Source organism: Tinamus guttatus, unplaced genomic scaffold (assembly GCF_059628265.1).
Source record: "Tinamus guttatus ecotype Peru unplaced genomic scaffold, ASM5962826v1 Tinamus_guttatus_pri_ptg000138l, whole genome shotgun sequence".
NCBI classification, from domain to species: domain Eukaryota; kingdom Metazoa; phylum Chordata; class Aves; order Tinamiformes; family Tinamidae; genus Tinamus; species Tinamus guttatus.
The window spans coordinates 2961505-2983434 of NW_028288672.1; the positions used below are offsets into that span (position 1 = coordinate 2961505).

The 21930-nt window shown below is 41.5% G+C and overlaps 1 protein-coding gene across 1 annotated transcript in view; it reads left to right on the top strand.

Moving 5' to 3' along the window:
* MOV10L1 (Mov10 like RNA helicase 1) overlaps window positions 1-8536 on the top strand; it is a 30760-nt gene extending 22224 nt beyond the window's left edge. Inside the window, exons 18-27 of the mRNA XM_088521909.1 lie at window positions 25-171; window positions 659-780; window positions 1579-1678; window positions 2103-2267; window positions 2856-3029; window positions 3790-3939; window positions 5684-5791; window positions 6766-6903; window positions 7871-7970; window positions 8447-8536. Of these exons, the coding sequence (XP_088378035.1) occupies window positions 25-171; window positions 659-780; window positions 1579-1678; window positions 2103-2267; window positions 2856-3029; window positions 3790-3939; window positions 5684-5791; window positions 6766-6903; window positions 7871-7966 (1200 nt within the window). The 3' untranslated portion in view covers window positions 7967-7970; window positions 8447-8536. The remainder of the gene's footprint in view (window positions 1-24; window positions 172-658; window positions 781-1578; window positions 1679-2102; window positions 2268-2855; window positions 3030-3789; window positions 3940-5683; window positions 5792-6765; window positions 6904-7870; window positions 7971-8446) is intronic.
* Window positions 8537-21930: the final 13394 nt, after the last annotated feature.

A 21930-nucleotide genomic window follows, 5' to 3' on the forward strand; every position in this document is an offset into this window, starting at 1 on the left:
CTGTGACTGTCGTCTTAAATGTAGATACATTATGCTTTGCCAGACAGCCGTATCTTGGTCTGTGCACCGTCAAATACTGCAACAGATCTAATTTGCTTGCGGCTGCACGAAAGCAAGCTGTTAAAACCAGGAACCATGGTCCGAGTTAATGCGAGCTGCAGGTCTCCAGAGGTAACTATGTAGATAACTTAGGTAATAACTACAGTTAATATTACCATTTTCACATGTTGATTTTAACATACCATTTTAATAATATACAGTTGCTCTTTCTTAGACTGATGATCCTTGTTTAGGATCCAGAGAAAGTCACTGGAAACTGTTTATCATAGCTCATAATGCAGCTGTACAAGCCTAGATCTGAGCTTGTTTCTTGGTGCTTAACTCTACTAGTTATCACATGATGTCAGTGGGGATTTTTAATGCAATAAAATTCTTTCAGTTGTGAAACAATCCCCAAATCTGCTATTCAAGTCAAGCCTCTACCTCTCCAAATTATTTGTGAAGAACTCATTTCAGCAAATGAATGGCTCCAAACCTAAGAATTTCTTAACTTCTAGAATGAAATTTTAGTAGTCAGTTTTTTGATTCATATGAAAATGTTTAGCTTGAGTGGTGTCTTATTTTACAAACTTACTTGTCGTTGTTATTGCTTCTGCAGCAAATTGATGATATAGTGAAGCCTTACTGCAAAGATGGTGAAGATATTTGGAAAGCATTATGGTTCAGGATAATAATTACCACATGCAGCAGTGCAGGGCTGTTTTATCAAACCGGAACACGGTACAGTACATTTTATATGAATATTGCTGAGATATAAACGTTAGGTTTTGTAAAATCCAGACAAGATTTCCTCTGTACTATAAATTAAGCTGTTTTAATGCTGTTTTTTTTGAATGTGCCTCTATTTAGACATTGCCGAGTCTGGATAGTTTCTTACTGAAATTCTTGGTTTTTGTAAAGTTTCAGCTGAGACTTCCTCTATAGTAAATTTTAGAATTATCTTAAATAACATTAAAAATTCTTGATACAGTGTTGGCCTAAAAGCATTTTGGGAGATCATACTGAAATCATATTGTACTTAACTTTTCATCAAGTCACCTTTACTAGCTATAAAAATAAATCACGTAAAGTGCTCTTAACTAAAGATTGTTGTATGCTTATGGTTTTAACTCTACAAAATGACACTTTTGAAATCTAATTTGCACACATTGTTTTGCACTAAAAGAGCCTAAGGGATTGTCCATGCCAAACCAAGTGCATTATTCCAATTAAATAGCCAGAGAAACTGAGAACAAGGAGGAATCTTCTAAATGGCATTAAAACGTTTTGTTTCAGCAAGGTTATAAGATAAGCAGGGGTTATGTATATCAGAGTATGTAAAAGAAATTACAGATGAGGGCTTAAACTTAGTAGGCTGCTTCTGCTAACTTCTGTGCTGGAACTTTATGTGGAGTTGTATTGGTGCAAGACAACTTGGCTGGAGCCAAGAGGCCTCTGTAATTGCTGAGGCCAGCCGCGGGGTGGCAGAATGAAATAATCTGAAAACAGCCCTATTTGGGTCATGTTGTTTAACTCTAGGCTTGGACACTTCACACATGTGATTTTGGATGAGGCAGGGCAAGCAAGTGAACCAGAGAGCCTGATTCCTCTTGGGTTGATTTCCGAAGCTAATGGACAGGTATTTCTCTTAGCTTCATCTTCTGAAAGCATAAAAATTTTGACTTTTTATCATTATGAACTATGTCAAATGATTTCTGATTACTTCATAATCTACTATGCAAACTCTCATTTCTTGGTAATGAACATCAAAAGCTGAATGCTTGTAATGGATTCTATTAATGCATGATTTTACTAAATTATTTTTTACATTTTAGACACAGCATCCATTTCCCACACTTAAATATTTAGAGCTTAATATAAAATATTTTTTACATATTCAATGATATGAATCCTGTACTACCAAAGCACACGTTTTAAGATGCAAGTCAACTATTTTTAATTATTGTATTTTTCTGGGCCTAGAGCACCTTCACAAAAAAAACTAAACCTTTAATCACTATTTTTTTTTTTTTAATACAAAATCTTCTTAACTGCATACACAGATAGTTCTTGTTGGAGATCCAAAGCAGTTAGGGCCAGTAATAAAATCTGAAGTTGCAGTGGCTTTTGGATTGAATATATCCTTGCTGGAAAGACTGATGTCACGATCTCTGTATCTGAGAGATGAGGATGCTTTTCGTGCCTATGGATCATACAATCCTTTGCTGGTGAGTAAATCTTCTGTGTGGTGGGTTGTTTTGTTTTGTGTTTTGTTTTGTTTTTTTCTCCCTCAGATTAATCATAGGAGAAACTGTGCTTCCTGTTACCAGTTTCCTTACCACCTTTTTACTCCCTAGTACATAGTAGTAAATCCCATTAGAGGTGTGGGTTTTTTTTGTTTTTTTTTTTTTGTTGTTGTTGTTTTTTTTTCTTGTCTCTCCAGGAAGGCTCAAGGATTTCAAATATATGCTCTAAATACCTGTCCTTTCAACATATTAAAGCTCTTCTCTGTTCTTATTTCTTAAGTTCTCTATTTTTAAGCAAAATAAGTCAAATACGATACAACACATAATTGTAAATACTGGCTTAAACTTTCCTTTCATCATCACTGGCTAGACTTACTATACCTTTGTCTTTGTACCTTAATTCTCCACAGAAGCAGCAGCACAGCTTCCACGTTTAACATAAAAAGACAAATAAAAGCTGTTCCAAAAGTAACCTCTGTGTGTAGCTTTTTTTGCAGTAGAGTCATGTACTATGAAGCCCCATGAATAACTGTGTGTTTAAGTTACAGATTTGGGGTTTTGTCTTTGCAGATCACAAAGCTTGTGAAGAATTACAGGTCACACTCTGCATTGCTTACCTTGCCATCTAAATTGTTTTATCATAAAGAACTGGAAGTTTGTGCAGACACTTCTGTAGTAACATCTCTGTTGCATTGGGAAAAATTGCCCAGGAAGGGCTTTCCATTAATTTTTCATGGAATACGGGTATGTAAAATGCTCACGTAGTTAAGGTGTGGATAATGAGACCTGATGCAAATTGGCTGACACAGACAAGGGTTTTCTTTAGACTAAGCTTTGCATATTTAAAAAGGAAAAAAAGTAGATGACCCAGAAGTCATACTTCTTGAATGTATCCTAGGAACTTGAGCATCTGCCTACTACAGTGTATTTTAGAGACATTTTGATTGTAAATTTTAAGTTCATAACAGAACAATTTAATCAGGATGGGGCTCCAGGCAGCTGTTTTTATATTGTCCTTTTATTGTGAATTTCCCATGTTGGAATGAATATAAGCTATAAAATTATAGGATTAGAGCAGCTAGAGGATCTAGCCTGAAAGCAAACAGAAAAAAAAATACCATGTTAAAACATTCTCTTTAGTCTTGCAATAAACTAGTAAAATAATATCCGATCTACCTTTTGCTGGAGAAGCCTGTTTCTTCACTCTTCTGCCTGGCACAAGGTGCTAGGCTGCTAACCCCTGTTTTTCCAAGTAGACCTGTAATTCCTGTGTCACATATTTAGAGCACTGTCACCTTAGAAATTTTTCATCTAAAGACCTACAGAGAATGTTAGTGGAGCATGTTTGTTGGGAAGAATCTATAGCAGAGAAACTTGGGGTAATATTGTATCACTGCATCGAGTGCCCTTACCACACCCATCCTTATGGTGTTAAGGCTGTATAATTGTGTTGTCACTTGTCATACCTGGTTTTCATCTTCTAATTCCCTGTCCCCTCACGCAGGGCAGGGAAACACGGGAAGGTCACAGTCCCTCATGGTTCAATCCGACGGAAGCAGTTCAGGTGATGCGGTACTGCTGCCACCTCGCTAAAAATGAGCGCAGCGCCGTGTCGGTGACTGATATCGGAGTGATGGCGCCCTATCGGAAGCAGGTACCTGGTTTCTAAAGGCTTGAAATTTACTGCGTTTATCCTATGGTTTTACATAGTCGCTATGGTTCGTTAAGGCAGGGGGACATACCTCAAACTTCACAGTATGCCATGTTACATAGTGTTTTATCAGTCCATTAATGATATTTCCACTGAAGTCTATCCTAGGGAAAGATGAAAGTGAAGATACTCGGATTAGCTTGATTGTAAAAATCAGTAAGTGAGTAGTTGGAGATCTACTTGCAGTTGGAGACAGATATACAATTTACAGTTACTGGGCATAAATAGTGTAACTCACTCTAATATCCCCAGTTGATACAAATAGAATATGTGTAATTTAGTGGTCCAGTTCTGTCAGTCACTTGGTACTGAAGAGTGGAATGGAAAGGAAGTGTAGTAGGTGACTTTGAGGATGCTGAAGGAATTAGCCAGTGGGATCCTGGCCTCCATCAGGAGGAGCATTACCAGCAGGTCGAGGGAGGAGATCCTGCCCCTCTCCTCAGCTCTAGTGAGGCTGCAGCTGGAGTATTATGTGCAGTTCTGGGCTCCCCAGTGCAAGAGGGAAATGGAGCTTCTAGAGAGGGTCTAGCATAGAGCAACAAAGATGATTAAGGGACTGGAGCATCTATTGTGTGAGGAAGGACTAAGCGAGCTGGGCCTGTTTAGCCTGGAGAAAGGAAGACTGAGAGGGAATCTGATCAATACGTATAAATACCTGAGAGGAGAATGTAAAGAAGACGGGGCCAAACTCTTCTCAGTGGTGGCCAGTGACAAGATGGAGGTAACTGGTACAAATTAAAACCGAGGCAGTTCCATCTCCATGTGAGGAAGAACTTCTTTCCTGTGAGGGTGACAGAGCCCTGGAACAGGCTGCCCAGGGAGATTGTGGAGTCTCCTTGTCTGGAGATCTTCCAAACCCGCCTGGATGTGACCCTGTGCCACGTGCTCTAGGTGTCCCTGCTTGAGCAGGGGGGTTGGACTAGATGATCTCTAAGAGGGCCCTTCCAACTCAACCATTCTGTGATTCTGTGAGTTAGGACTTCCTAGCTGTAGAAGCTTGTACTTCCATTTGGATCCGTAAACCCTTTCAGGTGAGAGCTCTGCCCTTGCAGATTCCGTTCTTTGGGCACTTGCACCTGCCCACATTTATAGCTTGATAGCTACTTTTCAAACATTTATACAGTATTTATGTGACCGAGTATCTTGCACTCACTAAAACAGGTCATGCCCTTAAATACAATGAAATTGTTCATCTGCCTCTGATGCTGGGCAAGGATAGTAAATGTCCGCTCCAAAGCGTTTCATTGTATGATGGGAACGCTGGTCTGACAGGAGTCACTGTCTGGAATGCTTGGCTTTCCCAGGCACAAGAGATGTTCTGAAGCCTTTACTGTCCCCTTTCCAGGCAGCTCTTTCCAGCTGGCAATGTGCTCACCCCAAGCAGCCTCCTGGGCCCTGCAGTGCCTATGGTTCCAGCTCATTCCCGTTTCTGGAGGGTGCTTCAGGTTCCCTCTCGCCTCATGCAGCTGCCAAGCCTAGGTAGAATCTCCTCAGTAGCCTCCCATGGTTTGGAGGAAAACATTTGCTTTGCCACATCTGATGATAAAAAAAAATACCAGACATATGTCATATATGTTTATATATATATATATATATATGATTTAACATATTTTTATGTTAAATCATGTATTTGTACCTAAAGCATTTTCAGTTTTGAAGTAAGTTCCTTCAAACATATTTCTGGTAGGTGGAAAAAATAAGATTTCTTCTGAGAAGTATTGATTTGGAGGATATTAAAGTGGGCTCAGTAGAAGAGTTCCAAGGGCAGGAGTACTTGGTTATCATCTTATCCACGGTACGTATTCGCGCTTCGAGTTTGTTAGTCTCTAAATTCCTTTTGGTTCTTTTGTGATATGGGGCATTAAAAAAAAAAGCCTATATTTTTGTCAGTAGTCTGTCACAGTATTTGGGGGAGAAAAAAAAACTATTAGGAATATAGAACCATCACAAAATTGCTAAATTTGTAGGATTTTTTTAAGTCTTTGTAGATATTTTGTAGATACTTATACTAATTTATTTTACAGATGGAGTTTCTTGCAGATCATGTACCTTTTGCTAGAGAGAGAGAGAGAACTGCATAAATCATAATAATAAAAAGTAATTGCTGTTTGACTTACTGAAGTTGTTGTAGATTCTTATATCCTTTCCCCTCAGCCTGAGTGTCATCACTTAATTGCCTTCAGCTGGCAGTTTCCTAGTCACCAGTGCTGACTTGTGCCTAGAAGCTGAGTAGTCCTTTACTGCTGTTTGTTTGGCATTAGTATGAAGCTGGGCTCAAATACAGAGGGAATAAATGAACAGTTACATTGTGCAGCAGTCACAGCCCACTGTTTGCTTCAGCAGCAGTTCCTTCTGAGCAGACTCAAGGCTCCAGGCCACTGAAGGCGTTGCAAAAAGGCACCTTGTGAATTCTGACTCTGCCGTAGGGCCTGCAAGGCTTGCCACTGTGGCGCTGCTTCTACGGAAAACACAGATTTGGTCTCTGCTTCACTAGGAAGTATTGTTGCCACGCAGTGTTTTTTAAATGGCAGTGGACAGCCCTTCAGCAGAGAGTGTCCCAGAGTAGAGGTAGTGCCTGTCACCTCCGTGGTTGTTCCAGGCTCCTGGAGGACAGGCCACCGAGGGGGGAATTCAGTTGGATGATGAAGCCCATTGCTCACACTAAGCATTAGCTTGCTGCCATAATCAAATCATGTTAAACCTACACTATGAATAGGTAAATTGCTTTCTTATTATTCTTTTTCTAAAATTATCAATAATTAATTTTAGGTCCGATCTAACGAAGGCTCCTTTTGTAATGAGAAAAGCTGTTTGGGCTTTCTCTCTAACCCGAAGCGATTTAATGTAGCAGTTACCAGGGCAAAAGCTTTGCTGATTGTGGTGGGAAATCCTCATGTTCTTGTAAAAGTAAGTGGCTTTTGGATCTTTGAGCTGCATGTGGCATTTGCCACGTTAAATGATTTGGGGTCTATTTGATGTGATGGAGCTTTTGAGAGTATCTGATCTCTACTGGCTTCTCTGAATGTGGATGGTTTAGGCACCCATGCAATAGAACTACAGACTCAAAGAAAATTTCAGGGGTGATGTGTGCCTGAGAGCACCTCACTGCTACCATTTGAAGTCAGATACGGATGTTCTGAATATCTCTACACAGGTCTAACTTGGACTCCTGCTACTCCATTAGAACTATTCATGAAATGTAGTTACCTCATTTTTAAAATGAAGGAAAATAAAAGTGATGGCTGCCTGTTATAATAACAGCTTGCCAGGTCACTAGTCTCCTTGAATGTGGCCATCGCCTTTCTTAGGATGAAGGCATTTTGTGCTGCATGTTTCATACTTGTCATTCCTGAAGTGTGTGTGTGTAAGGGGGATATATATTCCAGTTAAGGGGCTAGGAAAAGAATTAAATCTACATTAGATGCTAATGTAGTCAAAAAGCTAGTCAACTGGCTGCTGAGTCAAGGAGTCCCTGCATTTTTCACAGCTAATGTGAGGTTTAGATAAATCTTTCTTCGATGAGCTAGACTTGAGGCTTCTCATTCCCCTGAAAAATGAATTGGGGTTAGCTGTGGTCTCCTGCACAAATAAGATGTTCCCTTCTGAGAAGCTGTTCTCTGTCCTTGCGGATATGGGGGAGGACAGCAGTATCCAGAAATGGTCAGAATAGAAAGTTTTCTCTTCCCCCACCCACACACAGCACAAACAGCTTTAGGCAACTATATTTAATTTTCCTCTCGTGTAACTTCATGCTTGTACTGTTTGCAGAGCTCTGTTTCTGAGAGGAAAAAAGTCCTTCAAAATTTTCTCCACTCTTGTGCCCCATTACTCTGTTTATTCATCTCATGCTGCTCGGCGGAATCTTTTCTTGCAGGATCCCTGTTTCTGTGCACTACTAGAGTACAGTCTAAAGAACAGAGTCTATGTAGGTTGTGACCTGCCTTCTGAGCTGGAGTGCCTGCATCAGTGAGTGCCTGGTTTTCATTTGAACTATGTAAGATATGGAGCAGGGTGTTACACATCCAAAGTCAGCATCTTGCAAAACATGCTAACTATAAAAATGTGTGCTACAGTGTTAACCCGATTTGATTGTTGTGTTCTTTACTAGCAGAATAATTGCAGTCTCCCTCACCCAGTAGGAAGAGTCTGAGCATTAAATAGTAGCTGTTCCTGCCTTGAGTCTTTTGCCCCAAGCGACGTGTTGTGTATTTAGGAAACACTCATTGGGCTTCCAGGGTTTTTGCAGAGGGAAATGTTTAAGGTGACTTTACTGTAGCAAAATAAACTATCTGAAAATTGAATTGTGTGTCCCTTCTAGCAGCACATAATGTAGCATTAAATGGATGTGATCTTCCAGATAAACTATTTTTTATCTGAATCGCATTTCTTGTTCATGGAAAGGTAATAAAAACTGATGTTTGCTTTATTTCTTTTAATTCACAGATGTGACTGACTTTTTCAGCATTCAGAATGCATTCAGTTCTCTTTGGCTTAGAAATGAAGAATACCTGACAGAAACATGGTCTTCAGCAAATCCAGCAACTTTTGAGATCAAGAAAAGATATTTTTTGAAGTCCCTGAAACTTGAACAAAAAGGATTTTTTTTTTTTTACCTTTTTCTTAGATATTAGTGAAAATTTGATAGTATAAAATACTAGCAGTAGTTTTTGCTTCACTGTTTAAAAAGTTCATGAAAAATGTTGAGGACCTTCTTAATTTTCTCACATTTTTTGTAACACTTCTAAAAACAGAATTATCCCAAGAATATATTTTTTTCTTATTTTGTTATAATTTGTTACAATCCTATACACACAATGTGGAGAAGAATTATTTATGGAGAGGCCCACTTGGCTGATGTAGATCATCGTAAGCCAACCATCTTTGAAAAGTCTACTTCCCAGACTAAAAGAGAATCCTGTGATCTAAGGTCTTAAAGTCTCATTTGCCCTTCTGCAATTTATTATGGTGTATGTCAAAGCAATGCCTCAAGTAGTGGGGTTTAAAATAAAAGCAAACAAAAAACTTTGGGGTTTGTACAGATACACTGTAGCATGAAGTATCTTGTTTTATTTGGTTCACTCTATTAATGCAAGTAATTTTATAGCATAGCAGGAGTTATCCTAACTGGGTTCATCCTGTACTCTACTGAGCCCTTCAACTGAGTATTGAGTATTCAACTGTTGTCCTCTGGATAAGTCTTTCCCCACAAGGCCCACTAAGTTGGGCAATTAGCCGCTTGTTTAGGAACTGCCAACTTTGTGTAACAAACAGCAAGGTGTGGGGCAAGACTGTAGCCCCTGGAGAAACAAAATCAGGGGAAAGGGAAAACAAGGGAAGACTTTTTATTTTAACTGCCCATGCATATCACTTTAAATTCACCCCTTGCTCTTGTGTTTCTTTCTGCTGCAACACCCATGGTGCAGGTACTGCAGCTGGGAATGTGGTAACCACCCAGTAACACCTCCAAGCCAGGTTGCCCTGGGGTTGTGCAACGTGCTCCATGGGAGAGAAGCAGGAGGCTGCTGCGAGCTCCGCGTGGCCGCCTGGGAGCAGCGCTGCACGCGGAGCTGCCCCGGCTCGCAACGGGGATGGTGCACGGCTTAAACTGCTTGCACTTATGAACAGCCCCACCTTGACGCTTTGGTGCAGTCCTGTGTCAAAAATGTCAGCACCTCTGGTGCCATGACCGTGCTCTGCTTCAAACTGAGAAAGTTATTTTATAAAGAACTTGTTCTAGTTACTACCTGTTAAAAAAACTTCTTGCATGTCTTGCTTCAAGTTTGTTTTGTGAAATAGTAGGTCTCACAAATTATGTTTTGGTTTACTGCATGTACCCCATGCATGCTCTTAAGTACCATTCTGCTCACGAAGAGAAATGCCAAGGGGAGATAGGCCATGCTTGCTTTACTGCAAGATTTAACCTGGAACTTCAGAGTTAGGATTTGACCTGTGCCTATTAAAAGAGCAGGGGATCTAATAAAGTGTGATCATTAAGAATCCCTACAAAGCAGTGAGCATTAAATAGCAATACTGTACACATCAACAAGAAAAGTTAAAGACTTCAAAAAAAATTGTATTAGTTGGCAGAAACCAAATGCTAAAGTTTATCATCTCACATGATTTTTTTTTTTCCTGTAGGAACTTCTCTAGGAGTTTCCTTTTAAATCAAATCACTAATTTTCATAGAAATAAATCTGATACGTGCTTCTGAGGGGAGAAAAAAAGTCATCTTTGGAACATGTTTGTTTTGAAATGTGGAGCTTATCAATTTGCTCCTAATAATTCTTCATCCTGTACCACCTTGTAGAACTAAAAGGTTTAATACCTTTTTCCTGAATTACAAAGAAGGATCTCTGACAATCTGCAAAGCAGTTCTGGAAGAGTGCCTAACATCCCTGAGAGCTGTGCAGAGTGGGCTTGCAGCCCTCTTTGCTGGAGATGGGAAGAAGGGCCTTCCTGCTTTTAGTGTTACATATTTAAAACTGTGTGTGTGTTTGTTTCTGATGTTATTTGATTTCCCCATACTCCCATTAATGCCTGAGCTGTTCTGTGTGAGCTTTGTGCCCCCTTCCTGGACATCCTGTTGAGTTGTCACTATGGAAAATCTTTTTTGAACAAAAGGCAGGCGTAGCCGCCTGCTGTGGCCAGTAAGGAGCAGGGTTTGCAGCAGTTTCTTTCTGCAGTTTCAGGTGCAGGAGGCCTTAGCATCAGTGCTGTAGTGACCCTTGATCAGGAGGATCTTTGGCCTGTTAAGATGGAATGAGGAGAAAAGAGAAAACATCTTGAGGTTTTTCATCCTTGGTTAAAATAATTTTTATATTCTTCTTTCGATCTTTATCGTGCAAAAGTTTTACATAATTAATTTCTTTGGGGGTCTGCAGAACAGAGATAGATCAGCCGCTGCCTGCAGGAGTGGCGCTGAGCAGGGGTTGGGTAGAGTCACGCACACGGCGCAGCCCTGCGTGCTGCACTGCTACCATCAATATTTCATCTGATGGAGTCTTTCAGTATCCATGAAAACTGTGTTCCCGTTGCTCTGCTTACAAGAACAATCCTGTTTGAGAAAGTGTCTTTGCTGTTTGGCTGTTTCTGATTTATTAAACGCTCTCCATGCTCAAAAAATGCCAAAGCCAAATAGAGGGGGTCTAAGATGTGAAGAGCAGAGCGCAGGTACTGCTGTGATAGTCTCGTGGTACATCGGGAGCCCTGGGCTGCTTGCAGATTTGTATCCTGCCGCCTCATCCCCCCAGAGAATATTGAATTCAACATCACTAGATCAGGAAGAGCAAGAGGCTGCTAGAGGCAGTCTGTAAAGCAGCTGCTTCCAGAGGCATTTAACATACACAGGTATGAGTGGAGATGAAAATATTAAATATTATTCAAATACCTTTGAGACACCAGACAAGACATATGAGAAGTCTAGAGGTTTCTGGATAATCAAAGCACGCGCATAATCCATATTATACAGGGTCTCGTGGGTGTCTCAGTGTGTCTGGAACAGCAGCGAGGTTTTGAGGGGTATGTTCTACCCCATAGCTGCTGCTACAGCTTTGCCATTCTACAAGATGGCAACAAGAATTCACTTAATGGACAGTCTTTGCTTTGGAAAGTAATTCCTTAACCTATTACTCTCTACATTTAGATCACAACTGAAATAAAAAGCATGCACTTCTAATATTAATATAAAACATTAAAGCTTTATCAGAGTAAGTCAATTCCTAACACTGCTTGTTATAGACTTTCACTGAATATTTTAAATGTTTTTAAGTTCTCATGACAGTGCAACCATTTGTCTGCTCACATTATCATGAGGGCAGGCCAAATATCTGCATTATTCACTCTGCAAGAGTTGGATCTATCAACAAACAGGACATGGCAACGTTGCAGAGATGCAGTTACTGCTGCTTCGCCTCTTCCTGCTGATGGGGAGCAGAGTCGGCTGCCCCTGTTTGGGCACAAGTGTTTGAGCTTCATGAGGTGGGGAGCATCTTCCTGACGGGTGTCTGCAGGGTGGAGACTGCTCTTCGTTATTGATGGGTAGAGGACGGTGTTGATGGGTTGAGTTTCATTTTGCTGTTTCTGCTGGTTATGTCTTTTCTTTTGTAACAAACTTTATCAAACAAAGCTAAATCCCTAATCACGACGTAGCAAGGTAGCGAGGACCTGCGACATGAGCTGCGTGCTGTTCTGGGCATCCTTTACTGGGCTGATAAGGGAAGGTTGGGAGCCCTGCTCATCCTTCTTACCCTTCACCCTCCTGAAAACTTGACAGAAAAACAAAAATATCAGAGCAGCTTAAGGCTCTAATTACCCATCTTGTGTGATCTCATTTTTTTCCCATAGAGCCCATATCCCGGTAAGGACACTGGCTGAAAAGGGCAAGGAGTCAAATTCCCAGTATGCAGATGACTACATCTGTTATTTACCATCTTCCAGAACCTTGACTTTATAATGCTGTAAGCACTTAATACATTTTTCTTCTTCACATAAAATAGCTCCAAGGTGTTAGGAACATTGTGCTGCCTGTTGGGAAGCTCAGATAAGAGAAGAATGAGTATTCTACATCTTAATAAGAAACAGACTCTTTTAAAAGCAATATTGTTTTTTTACAGCCCTCAGAAAAGGAGCATTAACATTCATTCACAGAATCAGAAACAATTCACTTGCCTCAGCTTTACCAGACTGGCTATAATTTATATACTATGAATAAAAATTTGGCTTTTTTTCCAGTAGTAATGATAGGGAATGCAGAATAAGCCTGTAATGGTAGGGTGTGTTTCCAACACGTGGTAAGGATTAGGAGTGCAACATAATCCTTTTCCACAGTTTAAATTTCATGATTGAACAACAGTTTGAATATTGTTTATGTTTAATATCTCTTTTCCAATATTTCAGAAACAGTTTCCTAAGAACTGCTCCACGAGGGCAAAAGGAAGGGCTTCCACTGCAGAGCCTCACGGAAGCGACGCGCTGTGGAAGGAGCAGAAATCACAGTGCAGGAACAACTGGACTGACAACTGCGTACAGGACAGGGTGCTGCAGAAATGGTGAATCTGAAGGGGCCTGGAGTTAGAGCAAAAGGCACCACTGAGTATGTTAGTTCTTCTACATTTAACAGTTCTTTTAGGAAATGCTAAGAGTAGGGAAACTGAGAACTAACTTAGAACTAAACAGAAGATGCTCATCTGTCTTCTCGTACGTATACACCTGCATATTTAAATGCCTGGAAACTGTTCATCAGTGTCGTCCAGATTGCCTAATTAGTGGAGAGTGTTTCTAACTAATGGATAGTGTTCGGCTTCTTCCTGAAATGTTTCTAGAATATGTGAATGAATCTCCAAAGGAGCTCACAGTCTCCATTGAGGGTAGCAGGGGCCTAGGCACTAACTAAAACGAAACCATCTAAGCTCCAGGTGACTGAAGGTAGGGGACACAAACCTGACCTTGCTGCTCTGTCATCCCTCCTGGAAGCCCAGGAAACAGCTCTTTTCCTAGAAATTAATGCAAGGCAGTACAGCTAAGAGGTGATATGGACACTGTTTGGAAAAATGACAAAACTGGGATTAGTTTTTTCTGATCTTGCTCAGGAAGTAGAGGTTGTTGATGCGGAGGTTAAAGTCTGACACACGTGGACTCCACGGCAGGTGCTCTGTGTGTCACACTGACACCGTTGGACACACATCTTTAGTGCCATACACTAAGGTTCCAGAAAAGACTTTTCTTCAGCAGAAGCTGGGCTATTTGGCTGTCTTCAGTGAATGGAAAGTTCTGCCTTGATGCACTTTTCAGCGCAGAAAAGCATGTTTTTTTCACAGCAGATCAGTGTATTCCTGATATCTGAGAAGCAACGAAACGTGCCGCTGTGTCAGTAACAGGTGGGAGAGCCCAGTCCCTATCAGCCTGGCCACTCATCATGGTCAGAGCAGTTGGGTTTGCTCAGAAGGGTCACAGCAGCTGCAGCTACAAAGAGCTGCTGTGAGGAAGGGGCAAACAGGGAGCTCCAAAAGGCAGGCCCTAGTGCATCAAGGGGGTGAGATTCCTGCTTGGGCAGGTCCCTGCCAGCTGCTCTGGGCTGTTCAAAGGGAACTCAGGGCCCTGATGTGGTGTTTTCTGTTGCTAAAAGCCATGCCCTGGGGCAATGAAGAGGAAAGAACAATGTGGACAGGAGGAGAGTCAAAATTCCCTCTTGGTTTCCCTTAAATTAATGAGAGAACAGCACAGATGGGATACACGAGGCAGAAGAAGAAATCCAGGGTAAACATTCCTGTAGAGTAGCCAAAATGAAGACATTCCCTGCGTGGAATAGGACAATGGCTAGAAGGCATCTTAGCCTCTATCACTGCCATTTTGGGGAGAGCAGTCTGAGGACTGTTCTTCACAAGGGAATAGCTGTTGTAATTATCAGCACTAACCTCACAGATGTGGATCTCTATCCTCATAAGGCGGCTTTCGCAGCAGCAGCCCCACCAGCTGCACAGGCAGCAGCTGTCACCCTGCTGGGGAGACAGCCAGGGAAACTCAGTGCGGGCTGCAGTAAACAGGACCTCAAGGTGGCAGGTGACGGATTCATTTAACCCATCCAAAAAATATCCGGAGTGTTGAGGTTGTGCTGGAGTTGCTGGTTGAGCACCTGATGTTCATCAAATGTGGCAATTTTCAGCCTGAGACTGAACTGTGGTGAGATGAGGTAACAGGAGAGGAAATCACTTTGAGGCTGTTTGTCAGTTTTACTTAAGCCACTGGACATGTCCAAAAGCAGCCTGTGTGCCTTTTTGGCAGTACAATGAAACAGCAAGATCAAAAGGAAGTTGCACTTCCCTCCCCCCAAAGAGCAAGGAAAATAAGAAACTCTAGGGATACAACATTAGAGGATAAGAATTTGTTGATGTGCAAGCTAGATTTCCTCATTTAGTATAATACTATCAAGCTTTTATTTTCAGTGTGTTGTATAGATACTGACTAGGTAATGATAAGTCTTCTGAAATATATTCTGGGAGAATGTTGCTGTCTCATTTGAAAATAGCACTGGAAATAGCAACTGTAATATCATTCCTTTATACTTAAGCGTGTCCTGGAATTCAGTCTTAAAATTATTGTGTCTTATGAGCATACACAGCCTTTTATGGCTACACTGACCCCATTTGTGTGTGGAGTCATCGCTAGCACACACTGCTGCTGTGGGGAAAAAATAGTAAATTATTTAAAGAGCAGATCTTGTAAAAAAGTGAATCATCATAGAAATACACCTGGAAGAAACAGAAGATATTAGGAGAGGTGAACTAACATTTTCAGGATTTTTAAGAAGAGAAACAAAAATAAGTTTATTACAGACATTGATTCTGAGGGGGGAAGCTTTAACAGTTCGCAACACTTCTCCCTTGTGTTTCCCGTTCTGTCCCATGCGCACTGGCATCACCTCGTGCATGCGGGTGCATCCTGCTCTCCTCAGCCATGGCACACCAAGCAGTAGTGCGTGTTGAATGAGAACTGGCCCTGCACACACCTCTCTAAAGATGTGACCACAAACAGTACAGGGACGGTGGTCAGAACTGCATATTAATGTGGCTTCGGATATGTGCTTGTTCCTTGTACATGATGCCTTGGGCCTCTGAAGAATACATTATTCAAGGAACTAGCTGGAAATAAACTCTTGTCTCGCAATGTAGGTTCACTTTAAACATCTCTTTTGAAAATGATAAAGTGCTTTAAATGCACACTCTGCACTCTTTCCTTCTGTTGTGGAATTTGCAGTTCCCACATTTTCATAATGTGAGTACTGACACGGGACTCGTGGCTGGAAAGCCAAAGCAAACCACACTTCATAGTCTACAAGGCTCCTTTAGCTGGCATCTGCATTCAGGTAAAATTCCAAATAAAATTTGTTTGTGTCAACAAGCCTGCAGCTCACTGACAGAACAAGAACTTGGGATTACTCAGTGTAATCTGAAAACACAGCCTAGAAACAAACAAACAAACAGATACAACCTACTCATGCGAGCAATGCCACTGAAATCAAGGATGGATCTGGACTCCATCCCCAAAGTGAAACATAATGGAAGCTGGTGACCAAGCTCGTGGACTTCATAGGCTTCTGAACATGTTTTTGAGGAGCAGAATTACTTCTTTCAATACTTTAAATGCTTGCTTTTTTTCCCCACACCTCCTCTCCATGCAGTGCTTTAGGTCTTTACGCAGACACTTGCTGATGTCTGTAGAGGAAATTCTCAGTGTGCCAAGTGCCTGAATGCGAACGCAGAGCCCGTGGCTGGCAAAGAGTGGGAGCAAAAGCACAATTTGCACACAGCCAGGCCTGCACAGCACCCATTCCATCCAGTTCATTTTTCGATATGGGGAACTGCAGAAATTGCTTAGCATATGAAAAATGAAGCCATCCCAGTTTTCCAGTTAAAGGATATCCCAAACATTATTTTTAAAATAGAAATCTTGGAAAGATTTCAGTATCTGCATATCCCTTTTTGTTAGCTCTGTGCACCTGGGAGGTCATATTCTTACTAAGTAACTTTGATGCTTTGAAAAGCATATTTTGAGAAACAGCAATTTTCTGCACTCTCACTGAGTGCAGATACAAGCTTGGTATAAGGCCTTCCTCCAGTCTTCACCAACAGCAAGGAAGATATCCCATTATAGGCTTTGGAACGGGAAGAATTATAACAAAAATTACAAGTAATTATTTTTTTCAGAAAGTGCACTCTTTCACATCAATATGAATTTAGCTGTATTGGGACTGAAGACATCCTTAAAGATTTTTTGTTTTGTTTTTGTGAGGCTTTTTTGGCAGCTTTTCATAGACTCGCTCTCCCCCTTTAATCAGAATATTACAGATTTCCTGCAGTTTTCTGCACAGTTGTCCAGGTGTTTTGCAGTGGCACTAAGCTGGGCAGCTGCAGCAGCCCTGGCAGAGGAGACGGGTGCGGAGCGACCTTCACAGCTTCATTTGCCTCGGTTTGCCTGAGGTTTCTGATGCCTTCTGTTAGTATAGGTTTTTTTATTGATTTGAACACAATAACTGGTAAAGATTGCTGCTACTACAACGTTCCTTTAGTATTTTTTTTTTCAGTTTCACTTAATTTCCTAATGAAAAAAAAAAAGAGTATATTATACCTCCAGGTAAGAAAATATGTTACAGTTTAACACTGCAAAGACATTTTGTGGTTTGGGGATCATGGGGAACACCTACAGCCTACAGATACTAAGATAAATGCCCTGAGAGCAGCATCAGAGTTTTTGCAGGCATTATTATCTTGCTCTGGACTTTTTTCTTCTAATGTGAAAACATCATTATGTACTTATTTAATTCTTCTCTTGCAGAAACTTGACTGAACAACCTAAGCCTGTAAGTTTTTTTCCATCAGTTATCTATGCTGTTTATTTTGCAACTTGTGAATCAGCATGAAACATTATTTTTACTCTGTAATTTTCTGTATTGAAAGGTCATATGCAGATATATTTAGTATCTTGTGCCTTCAAAATGTACTGCATCAAGTATTTATTTCAGAGTTTATCAACAAAATCCATAATTTCATTCAAATTATTTCACGAATGTTGCTTCTGGTGTGGATTTCTGGATTCCTGGTAGACACCTGGTTTTCTCTTGAGCTTCTCAGCAAAATATCTCACTTATAAAAAGCCACAGAGAAATGACAGCACTGTGCAGAGTTGGAGACCTTGTGGTTTCTGCCAGCAGAAAACGTCACCTGATCTGATAGTAGGAGGGCTAGGGAAAAGCCTCAGCCCATTCTGCCCTGCACACCTTGCTATGGGGATATATGTCCTGACCTTGTTGATGTACATTAATGGTGATGCTGAGTACGCTGGGCTCGCTAACGCTTTTTCCTGAGGGCAGACTGCACGGCCTGCAGCTCCCTCTGTCATAGCAGGCACCTATTCTAATTAAGGGCAAAACTTCTTTGCCCTTTTTGTATTTTTATTGCGTACTTAGAGTACTTCCTCAGGATTCAAGCAGCTGTTCAAAATAATTCAGATTATTTTTAATTAGCTTCTTAATAAACTGGCTGCAAATTAACTGGTTCTCTTGATTTGTCTTTCTTTTCACACAGCTAGTTATTTTTAGCAAGTGCTAATAGATAATGATGGAATTCAAAACATTTCCCTACTACTGCAATGTATAAAAACCTGCATAGGCCAGTTTGACAAAACTAACCAAGCTAGGTGAAATTAAAATGATCTGCCCAAAGCTATGAAACTGGGGAGCTACATTCAAAGGACCACAAGAAAACCAGTAAAATTGCATTTATGGATGAGAATGAAGCTCTTCAGGAGACAAACGTGGCATGAAATCCAACCCGAATAGCTCATGGGGGCAACACCACTCCCAAAGGGAAATGTTTGCAGCCGTGAGCAGAAGGACGTGATTTGCAGCAGCTAGAGAGCACTTAACTCCACAGCAGCTCCCAAAGGCATGTTTGCTCTCTGCGTTTGGGCAGCTTTCCAGATTAACTGGCAGGTGAATACTCCCTGTGTAGTATGAGGTCACAGAAGAGATTTTAGGTGGGAGGGAACCTCAGAGATGGCCCAGTCCAACCCCGTGCTTGCAGCAGATCCACCAGGCTGGTTGCTCAAGGTCGTGTTGAGCGGGATTTTGACATCTGCAGGAACGGGCAGTCTGCAGCACCCCCGCGCACCCCGTGTCGGTGTTCCCCACCCACAAAACTCCTTTCCCTTGGCGCTCGTTAGAATTGCTGTCATTTCAGCTTGTGCCCATTGCCTCTTGTGCTGTCACTTCTCTATACGCTCCCATTTAAACAGTGAAGAGAAGAAGGTTTCATCGATATTGTTCTGAAATAAGCCAAATAAAATACAGCCAAAAACTGAAACTGTCTGAAGGAAACAGAAACTCTCTATGATGTATCTGGGAGGATTTGTCTTGTGACAAGTTAAGACCCCAGATTTGCTTATGGTTCTTTTTAATCCTAAATCAGTAGAACTACTCAGAGAATGTGAATTTGAGAAAGTGTGTTTACTATTCAAGCTTTGAGTTGTAGTTCCACTTAGTTCCATCACACTAGAGGTTGGGATATTCCTGGTAACAGCAAAATCTAGATAACACCCAGGCAGCAAAACAGGAGTCACCCTAATGCCTTTGCATGGCATTGCCCAGCACTCCCAATTCCTGGGGAAGCAGTTTCAGCACTTCCCCAGCCCAGGCAGGTTTCTTGCCTTTGTCCTTCACTTGAGCTAAGAGACCCCATGGACAGAGCTACAGGATGGCCTGGAAGGACCCTTTATTTTCAGGTCCTGGAACAAAGGTCCAAACCAAGCTGCTGGAAATCCTGGACTCAGGACCACTGTGCATGTGTAGACCGACTCTATTTCTCACAAATATTTGGATTCCATTTCTTCTGAAAAATGTTGCATTAATGTTTCCGTTTTTTTTTCTGTAGCCACTCTCTCAGCTGAAATTAATCCAAAATACTCATATATACGCTACAGTCAAAGCCAATTTGTATAGTTTAAAGGGGAAAAGATGATCACAAATTCTTGAATAATGAAAAGAGTACAGTTTCTATTTTAAGTCATTATTATCTTTGTTGCTATATTATTATTTAAAATTGCTGTAATATTAGCTAAGCTGATTGTTTTATTAGGAACTTTCCTCCAATCTCTTTGTTCCAGAAACATATGTTTTGACATCCATGAGAAAATTTGCCCACATCTGGAAATAGATACCCAAACTCTATTTGCACTTGCTCGCTGGCAAACATCAGGCCGCAAAAGCCAATTAAGATTATGTTATTGTTCTGCATTACCTTTACTGTGAGAGCCTCTTGTAACAAGGACGAAGGGCATCAGACGAAATCTTCTGGTCACTGAGCCCTTTCAGTAACTGGTTCAGTTTGCACTGGGATAAGCTGGTGCCACAGGAATTCCTATCCAGCAGCACCTACCAAAGGATGTGACAAAAGCTCTTCAACCTCCATAACCCACCAAGCAACCACCAAATCTTGATCTGCTGAGGTGGGTCCATAGGGGAGCATCCACATGTTTGCACACGTGGACGTCAAGCTTAGGGCAGGTGAATTCCCTTCACTCCCCACGCACTGTCTTGCTGGGAGGCTCCAATCAGTGGCCACCAGGACTCACGCTGTTCCTGACAGCCCTTAGGACAACTAGTAGGGGCAAATCCCACCCTCCATGGGAATGCACTGCTGTTCCCAGGAGGACTCTCTCCTATGGTGCATTGTGAGACTTGCCTTTTCTCAACAGGCTCAAGGGCAGAAGCTGTGTGTGTCTGCCAAGGCATATGGCTTTGCTGGGCCTCACGCCTTCTGTACTTACTGGCACTTGTGGTTTGGGACACTAGATCTGAGGGACAATTCAGAATTATGGGAGAGCATTGAGTATGGAGACCGAATACAGAGCATATGATAAATCTGGCAAAGATGAATGTGGTCATGCATCCACTGCTTTGTCACCCATCAACACTTAAGGAGCAGCAGAACAAGACACAGCATGGTAGGTGGGATTATACTGCCTTGCTGACATGGGGTGACCACTAGTGGCTCCACAATGTCTGCAAAGAGAGGCATGCCCGCATGGATGTCTGTAAGGGAGGTACTCCGGCCTTCCAGCGCCAGGATACATGACTGAAAAAACACATTCAAATGCAGAAAAGGCTCTCAGGAATTTCCCTTTGCAGCTTCAGTTCACTTAGCAGTGTCAGGGTGGAGCTGGACTGACACCTGGAACACAAGCACAGAACAGCGCTGGCCTGAAAATCACCTGGATGCAAAGTCTGCACAAGAGCTGTGACTTGTTTTGTCATGGTCTGCATCTGGCAAACTAGAGGTATTTCACATGGAGCATAACCTAGATACTGAGGGATGGCTGAACTAAAGGAACCTCCCTCATCAGAACTATGCATTTAGGCAGGCAAGTAAAATTAGTGTTGCCATATGTGCTCATATTCATGCCATGCCACTCATGACCATTTTAATTGATTTAATTTAATTGACTGCAAGTGTGTGGCTGTTCTGTGGATTGTGAACTGCTGTTAAGGCATACTATGCCCATATATTACAGATCCCAAAGTATTTGTTTCGCTTTTTGGGGATCTCTCTTTTTTTTTTCCTAAAGCTCCTGGGATGAGGTCACTGCTAATCTTTATGGAGCATTTTGTACCTAATTAATTGTGAGGACTGAGGTAGCTGAGTGCTTTTATTTTCCTTTATTGAATAAAGTATCAATTAAAATATAAATCTCTGCAATTGCTGGCTTGGGGACATGGGGCTGCCTGTAATTGAAATCTGTAGATTACTCACTGTTTTCAGATATTTCAATAATAAAATGTTGGCATAGCCACTGCTTCTCATTTCCGTACAATTAAATGGACAATATCAAGTGTTAAACACAAACAATGACCTATATTAATCTTGCCAGAGTATCTAAAGGGGGAATATAGTTATGCAGTCAGAGTTGATTGATAGTAACAGTTAATGGTCCCTATCACAAAACAAAAAAGTGCAGTGTGCGAGAGCAGAACTCATGAAACATGCAGGTAATTTCACTTACCTCTGTGCCTCTCTTCATTTCATTTCCCTTTCACTCTTTCCCTGGACATGCAATGCAAAGCTAGGCAAACACTACCTGGATGAGGACTGTTTCTCCCCTTGCTTGACTCTGGTTCTCTCTGGAACTGTCTTCACTCTGTGGGAGCAGCAATGGAAAGGCTACATCAACTCTCCGTTAAGCACTTGCAGAGGAACCTGTGCACTGGAAGGCACAGGGCAACATACATAAATCTGACCCATTTCAGGAAGAGCTGGGGCTGCACGCTCAGCTCACAGGCCCTCAGGAAAACATATGCTGGAAGCTGTTTGAATTGCTGTGGGGTGGCTGTCCTCTGCCCTCCCTCTTTCCGTCCTTTGAACCTGTACGAAATCCTCTGCTCTCTTC